The sequence below is a fragment of the Crassostrea angulata genome, chromosome 8, assembly GCF_025612915.1.
Source record: "Crassostrea angulata isolate pt1a10 chromosome 8, ASM2561291v2, whole genome shotgun sequence".
In the NCBI taxonomy this organism is placed as follows: Eukaryota; Metazoa; Mollusca; class Bivalvia; order Ostreida; family Ostreidae; genus Magallana; species Magallana angulata.
This window is the reverse complement of record NC_069118.1, coordinates 15,266,579-15,276,882: the sequence shown is the minus strand read 5'-3', so window position 1 is coordinate 15,276,882 and position 10,304 is coordinate 15,266,579. Positions and strand designations below refer to the sequence as shown.

Here is a 10,304-nt window from a genome sequence, read left to right as displayed (position 1 = left end):
ACTAGTGCAAAAAATATAGATCTAAACCTATTCTGGCAAAACGAAATACCGTCACGCATAGTTTTCAAAAGTTATAGGAACACATATTTAATAGATGAACAATTCATCTTTCCAAAAGCAATTTTCAACATCTTTGATTATTCATGATCAGATACTTTTGAACAAAAATGTTTGATTTGTGAATACGCAGCAAAAAGTTTAATGACTTTTTTGTACACAATTCAACGTTTAAATAACGAAAGAATGGCTATTAAAGTATAAAAAATAATATCTAAATACGGTAACATTTTTGTATATTCATGAATATGTGAACAATATGGTAATAAAACAGCACTGTGCATGATGTGCAATCAAAATTGACCTTTAAAAGAATTTGTTATATAGTTCGCTTGCAATTTGTATTGTTGTGTTTATTTGTATCATATTCTTTAATAAATCTCACAGATAGAAAAAAAGAAATATATATTTAACCTAAGAGACTTACAGTTTTTGCAAAAAGTAATAAAAACGTAAGACGTTGACAGTAAAAGCTTGACAACATTAGTTTGAAGAGAACTTTAAGCCCGATTTAAAACAAAAAACCAGTATCTATCCCTTTTGGCTCCAAAAGTACTGAAAGTGTCATTTACTGTTATTGCGCAGCACAGTTCAGGCTGTCAATAAATTCCGTTCAGACAAAAAGTACGGACAATGCGCATTTTGACATCACAGTATATTACCTCAAAAGTAAGCTCAAAAGTAAAATATATAACCTCAAAAGTACTTATTAATTTATTTATTAGCAAAATTAATTTATGCTAATTTTTTAATTGAAAACAACAAACCTCAAAAGTACTTATTATTATAGACAATGAAGACAAGTGTAAATTTCATGTATTGTTTTATTCTATATATTTTGGCGATTATGGCCACGACCTTCATAACATAATCTATATAAAATTCACATGTATTTTTGTATATAATGTTACAACATATCTACCCTTATAATCCTTATCCTTATAACATATTGACCCTTACAATCCTTATCCCTATAACCTTATCCTTATAACCTTATAAACATCATCCTTATAACCTTATAAACCTTATCCTTATAACCTTATCCTTATAGAAGTTTTATAATACTTATAAACTATGATAACATTCATACTGGTACTGGGTGAGCAGATACTCAGCAGAAGTTGTAAGCTATCTAAATTAGATAAAATGCGTCTTGAATAAGCGCCAAATGGTTTTCTACAACCACCGCCAACAAGGTGTGGTAAAATGAGAGACGCTTAACATATATATGTATATATACTTATGTAGGTGTGGCCCCAAGCAAAGTCAAACTAGTTAATATATTTTTTCCCTAAAACACACTTATCATGCTATAGGCACCAACCTAACTCTTTTCATGGCTAAAACCGGTTCAACTACAGTTTTTTCTACAACATCAAGGTCCGCGAATGTCAACAGCCTGTAATAATTTAGTTTCTGTACATGATCATCCTAATGAAGTGAAAGAAAAGATTGGCAAAGAAATTTCACTGGGTCGGATAGCAGGTCCCTTTGATACTGAACCATTGTTTAATTTAAGGTTATCACCTATTGGGGTGGTTGTAAAAAACGATGGTGATTGGCGTTTAATCCATCATCTTTCACATCCTGCTGATTTCAGTGTAATTTTATAGATCCGGAAGCATGTTCTGTACATTATACTTCTTTTGATGAGGTATTAGAAATGGTAGGGTCACTAGGTAAGGGTGCTGTATTAGGAAAATGGATGTTAAGTCAGCATTTAGATTGCTACCAGTTCACCCTTCAGATCACCAATTACTTGGTTTTAAATTCAATAATTTTTACTACTATGATATGTGCCTACCAATGGGATGGTCAATAAGCTGCGCCCTGTGTGAAAAATTTGCACATTTTGTTCAGTGGGTAGTTGAAGTGAAAACTGGAGTTCACACTTTGAATCATTACCTAGACGATTTTATATATGCAGGAGACATCTCTGAAATATGTGAATTGTTGATGTCTTCATTTAGGAAAACATGTTTTGAATTTGGTATTCCCTTAGCGGAAGGTAAAACAGAGGGTCCTTAAACTGTTATTACGTTTCTAGGATTTGTAATAGATACCGATAATTTGATTATTAGAATTCCTAATGACAAATTATTGACTTTAGAAACAGCAATCTTAAAAATGTTACAAAAAAGTTTCTCTTGGAAAGTTACAATCACTAGTAGGTTCTCTTAACTTTTGCACAAAAGCAATTCCATTAGCTAGAGCATTCAATAGAAGATTTTGTGATGCTATGTGCGGAATTAAGCACTCCAGTCATTTCGTTAGAGTAACGTCTGGGATGAGATCAGATCTTTGTGTGTGGCTAGATTTTATACACAAGTACAACGGTAGCTTAAATTTCATGAATGCCAATTGGTTATCAAACGACTAACTACACCTTTATACGTATAGTGCAGGCAATTATCAGTTGGGTTGTGGTGTCTACTTCAATGGTCAGTGGGCTTATTTTGAATGTACTGGAAAGACCTCGACATTATGTCGGATATAACTTTTTTGGAATTAGTGCCAATTGTTCTTGCAGTTGATTTGTTTAAGACACAATTTTGTGACAAAAAGATTTTAATTTCACACCGACAACAAAGCTTTAGTTTCCATTTTGAACAAAAAATCGTTAAAGTCAGTTAGGGTTATGGAATTGGTTCAGCATTTAGTTTTACATTCCATGATTCACAATATCTACTTTAAAGCTTCTCACATTGCTGGTTATAACAATGCTATTGCCGATTCTATTTCACGCAAACAGTGGACCAGATTTCGAGCTCTTGTACCAAAATCCAGGCCACATCCGATCCAGATTCTAGAAGATTTTACACTAAACGCATAATTCAATAGCACACACAAACACAAAAAATTCTTACTCATCAACTAGTGTAAGAAGTTTTGAGCAATACAGGCTGTTATATACACTCAATTTAATTTGGTCTCCCCCTGTTTCACGCATTTGCAGTTTTATTGCTCAAGATCGACGGCATGTATGGTATGCCATTACGCACAAAAAATTATGGCGATAAACATGAGTCAAGCCAAAATATAATATCACTATAATAATTTGATTTATTTTATATTCTAAATAAATCTTATTTATTTATTTATTAGCAAAATTAATTTATGCTAATCTTTTAATCGAAAACAACAAATGGTATTACTTACAATTTTGATGTCCGTTATATCGTACACACTGAAAAATAAGCAAGATGTCGTTCTTGCTGTATTATAAAATATGACGTCATATGCTTCAAAATGACGCATTAAGATAAGTCATTGAAGGCTATCAAGCAGTATTTTTTAGCAAAGAAAAATAAATGTTATCGATTAACAGAAATTAATAAATGAATATTTTGTTTAACATTATTAAAAGTCGACTGCTACCTAAATAGTCTTATTTTCATTTTGTTATAAGCATGCATCGTATAAAGGCAACCTCAGTTTTGTGTAATATATTATATAGCAGAGTACCTAAATAAATCACATAATTGCAAGGACATACGCTTAACTGATCCAGACAAACTTCTATATGTGAATTTGAAATATGCTTTGTAACTTAATAACTTCTACGATCCTTGTAAAATCTTACAACTTAATTATTTTTTTTAACCTTGTGACCTTCTAAATTATTCAACATATGCATTACCAGTTTAACTATAGTATACGTGTTTTCATCACAAACATTTGCCGATATTTTTATTAGCCGCTTTAACTGTACTGCGTGTACGGATATTGTAGTGTTATTGCTGAATATTGCTAATATTTACTGATAATTTTACTGTTGTTACTGATAATTGCTGCTGGTTCTAATATTGACTGTTATTTATTGACGTTTTTCCTGTGAGATCTAATAATTACTGATATTTACTAAAATGCAATGGTAATACTGTGAATTGCTAATAATTACTGAGAATATCATGCAAGAGACAAGGAATTTTCAAGAGATTAAATAACATGCAATTTGTTCATATATCATTTCAATTTAGCAAAAAACAAAACAAATACCAAGCAAATAGAAAAAAGAAATATCTAAGTTTTGTTGATTTTATCAACATTAACTTTTCTTTTACAACCACGAAAAACCAGGCTTGATTTTTTCTTGTTATCTGCTTATTTATTTTGATGTATATTTTTTTTCGTTTTGTTCCTGTTCTAAGTTTTACTTTAGCTGATTAACACAATTCAGCACTTAAATAAAATGCAAATAAAAATTATTGAATGTTTTTCCCATCCCTGCGCGTGAATCCACGTATTTACGAGATCAATTGTTAATCATTTTAAATGGAGCGCTAGCTTTAATATACTTTTTTAGCCTTTATATTATTGAAAGAATCACAAAAAATACTTCGGTATAAAATGGTGGGATTTAAGAAGGATTTTACTAAGTATTGAGATTCTGATCATATAAGTAACCTTTTGGTTTTGGAAATAAAGTACCAGTTATATCATATCATAAATAGAAAAACGACACACAATCATCCCCTTACAAATAAGTTCTACGTGCTGATTTTTAAAGATTTGTTTGCTTTTGTTTTCAAAGACCGGTTGCTTTGGTAAATAATACATCGGTACCATTTGCATTCATTCTAAAGCTTTAATCTTTGAATGAATGGTTTAGAAATACTTATATAGATAAGTTATTGCGAATCGATACTGTAAAAAATATTTAAAGAAAGCACTTAAGATATCAAAACACACATTTCATTGATGAACTACAGAACAGTTCGTTTTTACGAAAGCAAAATTTAAAATCCTTTATCATTAATGATCAAATACTTTAAGTGAAAATTGTTTGATTTGCGAAGACGCAGTAAAAAGCTAAATGAGTTTTGATTTATCAGCTTCTCCTACAAAACATGAAGAGGTCATTAGCTTGAAAACATTACATACCTGTAAGATTCTAGAAAAGAATTAGATACGTAAAAATCTTATTTTGCTTTGACTTAAACATGAAGATACCAGTCCGTTTACCGTATACTGCTTTCTGGACTGTGTTTGTTCTGACCACCGATTTTTGGAATTACATAGATGGTTCTTGTAATGTAAACGTAGGTTACGAGAGAGACGCGGCCTTTGACGGAGTCGTTCCGATGCCTGCATGGTATTATATAAACTCTATCCCTAATCTAAGCTTTGCTTCGTGTACACTGGCGTGTTTTCAAAGCGTTTCTGTATGTTCTGGATATCTGTTTAGCTCTCAGCATTCATCTTGTAAGTTATTGAGGACTTTTTTGACACATATTGATAGAAATGGAAGTTATATTGGAGGCGATTGGGAATATCGAAGCAGATCAGTTTTGTGAATCATTTGCTTTATCTTATATGACTTCTACACGGATAAATATTATTCCTTCGGAATTTTCGTTAAAAATAATTCTTTAAATAAGCAAAACAGTTATGATATTTTTTCTATAAATGAATATATAAAAATACAATTAACAGTAGTAAAATATTTGCTTTTACAATTTAAAATTACAATAGAAATTAAAGTGTCATATTTCTTAACATAAGATTAACCATTGTCTTTTATTCTTTACATCAACAGAAAACTTGTCTTTAAATAAATCTGTCACGGCCAGTTCCAACTTCATGGATCACTATTCGTACCACGTGGATTTCAAATGGAGCTACCTTGTAGATGGGATAACATTTGCACACGGGAAATTTGCAACGTGGTTCGAACCGTATCCCTGGGCCACAATCGACCTTGCGAGATATAGTATAATCAAGAACGTGATTATTTTCAACCGTGTAGACGATCATGGTATAAAAAGTATTTTTCAATCATTGGTGTGCCCATAAGTTCAATTTTGATAAACTGTTGCGATAAACAATTTTGGGAAGTATTTTTAAGCCGCATGCATATTCATCAAATGGTCCTAGAACATATTGTTTGTTGAATCACATTCTGGAATTTATTTCTGTCATGTATATACATAGGTGATTGGATTCATAACCTAGAGATAAGAGTAGGAAACTCTTTTGTCTGGACAGAGATGACTACTTGTGGCACATATCCTGAACCCAGTGAAACAGGAGCTATATTTACCGTTGAATGCAGACCATCGCGTTATGGAAGATACGTCACTCTGAAGATAGTTCTACGGAGCTATATCACAGATGACTCGAATGCTAATAATGGCAACAATGTATTGGTGCTTGAGGAAGTTGTTGTCAACGGGCTTAACGTTTGATCAACTTGTGTTACTCTGATTTTCTCATACATAAATTGAATTTCATCAATTTCAGTTTGTGTTGTTTAATCAACTATTGTGTTTTCTTTCAATGATACACTGTACATGTCGTAAGTAGGACAAGTTTTGATCACAATGTGATTATTACCATATGATTTTCTGTGTTAAATCTCTAAAATTCACTTTGTTTTCATTTTTTCCTGAAAATTTTCTCATTTAGAAATAAAATCCATGATTATTTTTCATGTATAAAAGAAATTTATATTTTTATATATACGTATTGAGCGTGCTAAGTTTATGCATAAGTTGGCAAATGTTTTTTCTGCGTAGCGGACAGTACTAGTGCTAGGTTTCGGGGAAGTAAATTGGATGAGAAATGATTGAGAAATGTGTAAAAACTTGCATCATTTGTAAAGCGCCTCAGAAACACACGGACAAGGAGACATGGTGTTATCATCTTGAGAAAAAACAGTTAAGCGCCAGCATGCAAGTCAAAAGGCACAACAAGTTAGTTATATCAACTAATCCAAAGTTGCAATAACTACACTTTACGTAACGTTTTGTAATGTAATTCGTTTAATGGATTTTTGTGATGAATGACAGTTTGTTATTGTCGTTTTTTCATTGTCCAAGGTCCATGAGCCAAATAAGGTTAAGTGGAGAATAAATATACTCTGAAAAATAGAATTTTGGCATAATCAAATATGACCTCGACCCTTGACCAACAGCTTTCTTTCAAGGTCACTGCACACATCTTGACAATTGGTACTCTTTGAGTGAAGTTTGAGCCAGATTGGACCAAGGAGAGGGAAGATATACTCCGGACAAGGATTTTTCATATAAAACTACTATAAACTTTAGCTTCAACTTAGAAGCATGTTTCTAAGTTATTAAAGGCTCTCTGTGGGTGAAGTATGAGCCAGATTGGGCCAAGGGAAGAGAAGATATGCTCCGGACAAGAGCTCTCGGACGGACAGACGGACATAAGGACAGAAGGACGGGTGGACGGACGGACGGACTAATCACTATAAGGCGCCCGCAGAGCCAGGTCCTAATAAAAATTCAAAGGAAAGTTCATTTCAGTGAAGATTCACTGTTTAATAAGAACATTTTTTGATTTAGATACATACATTTTTGGATTGTGCAAGGTTACAACAACTGCTTAATTCCCCGTTGCATCATCAAATGCCGGTAAAAAAGAATGGTGTTTATTTGAGGAACATATCAAAAACTAGGAATACTACATGTATATGAGATAAGTAGAAAATATATAAGTGTGTGTTCTATAGTTGATTTATCAAACTCGTTGTAACGGTGTTTATATTCTTTTGGCAAGACTCGCAAAAAAGGTACTCATCATTTCAAATCGTTGGATAAAGCAAACGTAAAATCTCACAGTATAAATATTCACTTAACATCTTAAAGTATTGATTGAAATACAGTACCAAGATAAAAAGATAAAAAGGTATGAACCTGTATAGATTATTACATAGCATTTTTATTGCATCCTATATTAGCCCGAGGTGGGTGTATATTTGCCCGAGAGACGTAATGCTTGATATACATTATTCTAAGGCTAATATGAGATGCAGTATAAAACAAGAGGCCGACAGCCTTAATGGTCACATGAGTACCATGGCTCTTATTTTAATATATAAGAGTCTCATCTTTGCATTTTAAGCTTCATTTTGAAGCTTTAACCCTAATTCCAGACTCGTCTGACTGTTACCCTTTTTTAACTTTGATGTTTGATTAACATTTATATATTTAGGAAAATTTTTGTGTGACAGGGGGGGGGGGTGTTACAAGAGTAGAAGAAATCCATGATCATCTTAATTTTACTTCCGGGGGCCAATATTTTAAACTTTTTGTAATAGGAGACTTACAGGCCTAAAAACCCTTTAAAAGTTGGTCTTTCGTGACATTCACAGTTTTATTAACAATGAAATTATATACAGCTTATTCTTCACGTATACACAGGATATTAAGTACAATTCCTAAAATAAAAAAAACCCCATTAAATTCAATATTGCTGAGTGTAGTACTAATATGTATCATGTAGTTTTCAAGATGAATTTACAATAATCAATGGGCGAAAAACAGCTACACTTAGTAAAATATACATGTTCAATATATGGTCATATTTATTATTCACCCGTCCCCATCCCCCGATAGAAAGCCTCAACCAACGTCTGTCTAATAGTCTGGTCAGTGAATTGCACAATTAATTATCAGAATATAATGAACATATAATAACAATGTATGAATTGATCTGCCACGACTAATATTACGGAAAAGATTAATCAATCAATACATATTCACTATGTGGCCATACTGGCGCAGCCATAGTCTTTGAACCCTGACCCAGGGACCATAAATTATAACTATGCATTTATTTTTTCTCAAAGATATTTGAGAGTAAAACTTAAGATTTTTTTGAAAATGAATCAATGTCCATATTGGTCCCACCTTAGGACCTGAACCCCTGTCCCAGGAACCATGATTTGAACAATTTAGGTAGAGGAGTTCGTTAATATCATAGTCATGCATTAAGATTTTCACGAACGTGTATGAGAGTAAGAAAGAAGATTATTCAAGATCTCCTACTTTTTATTTACCTGAGCTAAAAGATCAAGTGAGTTTTTCTGACCACTCTTTGTCCGTCTGTCTGTCTGCTTGTCTTTCTGTCCGTCTCTAAACGTTTTACAACTTTTTCTCCAAAACCACTTGGTCAATTTCAAACAAACGTGGCACAAAGCATCATTTAAGTTTGTTAAAATGAAGGGTTACACCCTCTTTCAAGGAAAGATAATAAGCTATTTTAAAAAATCTTTTCAAAAACCATTTAGCTAGAAAACCTGAAACTTGTGTGAAAACATTTGCTCAAAGCATGATTCCCGGGGGTAGGGTGGGGCCTAAATGGGGGGGGGGGTGTCAAATGTTTAACACCGTAATGTAGAAACAAGCTCGTTTCAAAGCAAACGAATAAGTCTTCCGTCGCTGCTGCGTCATTCGTGTGACAGAATACAAAATTGGTAACTGGCCAAGATGTGATAGCATTTAAACTTAAAAAATAAAACATGGTTAGAGCGAACAGGTTTATAATGAGGTGGCTCTTACAGCGAAGTGATTTTTATTCCCTGTGACTTTAGAACATGTTGAAAACTTGACGAATTTAACGAATTACGTTTGAAATGTCCCTGGCACTTCGTTATGAATATATTTTACTGTACAATGCTAGATGTATAAATCCTTAGTAAAATAGACAAATGCTTTCGATAAACATGAGATTTTGTTTCATGATGATTTGTTTGTGAAATACAATTGCTCTGGAGCCATATACATGTACATTAAAATTTAATTGATATACCATAATATTTTTTTTATTTCTAATGATGCATAAGGCCTAATTAGGCTAATACATGTAGATTTAGTCTTAGATTGGATGAAAATAATGGCTTGGGCATAAGAGTCTTAGGGCTTTGTTAGTCATTTTTGTTTATTGCTTGGGGATTGTCTAGAATTCAATAAATATTTGTTCATTTTTGCTTATACCATTGTTATTTAAATAATTACACAATACAGACACGAAGTATCGGTTTTCATGTAGAGAGGGGATGATACAGACTCACCTGAAAAAAACCTTGACAAACTAAGCCCAACCCCAAACCCCAAACCACCATCCCCACCCCTGCAATAAAATGCATCGGACAATTCATGAAAATCCTAATTTGTTGTGGGAAAGGAGAATGCGTTTACCTATAGGTACAATTTTACTGTTAATTTCACTATAGTGGCATTTAGTTTTATTATATACTATGTACATTTTTTTTCAATTAACAGTAGTTGGAAATATTATTGATTATCTACTAGATGTATTACGAGGGTAGTGGTTGGGGCCTTTTCTATTCACAATAATCGTAATTATCACATTCTTGGATTTTATATGGCATTGTCTCATATCTTTTACATTTGGTATTCTTCTTAGCCTTCCGAACTTGCATTATCTGCGGGACTTACCCCTAGACAGTCCCGTTACAATAAGAAGAGGATGATGCG

The 10,304-nt window shown here is 32.7% G+C and overlaps 1 protein-coding gene across 1 annotated transcript; it reads left to right on the top strand.

The window, feature by feature from the left end:
* The first annotated feature begins 5,000 nt into the window (after nt 1-5,000).
* Nucleotides 5,001-6,245, top strand: LOC128158665 (uncharacterized). The gene is made up of 3 exons (XM_052821603.1): nt 5,001-5,341; nt 5,589-5,815; nt 5,992-6,245. Exons 1-3 carry the CDS (start codon nt 5,001-5,003, stop codon nt 6,243-6,245), a joined length of 822 nt encoding a protein of 273 aa, XP_052677563.1.
* Nucleotides 6,246-10,304: the final 4,059 nt, after the last annotated feature.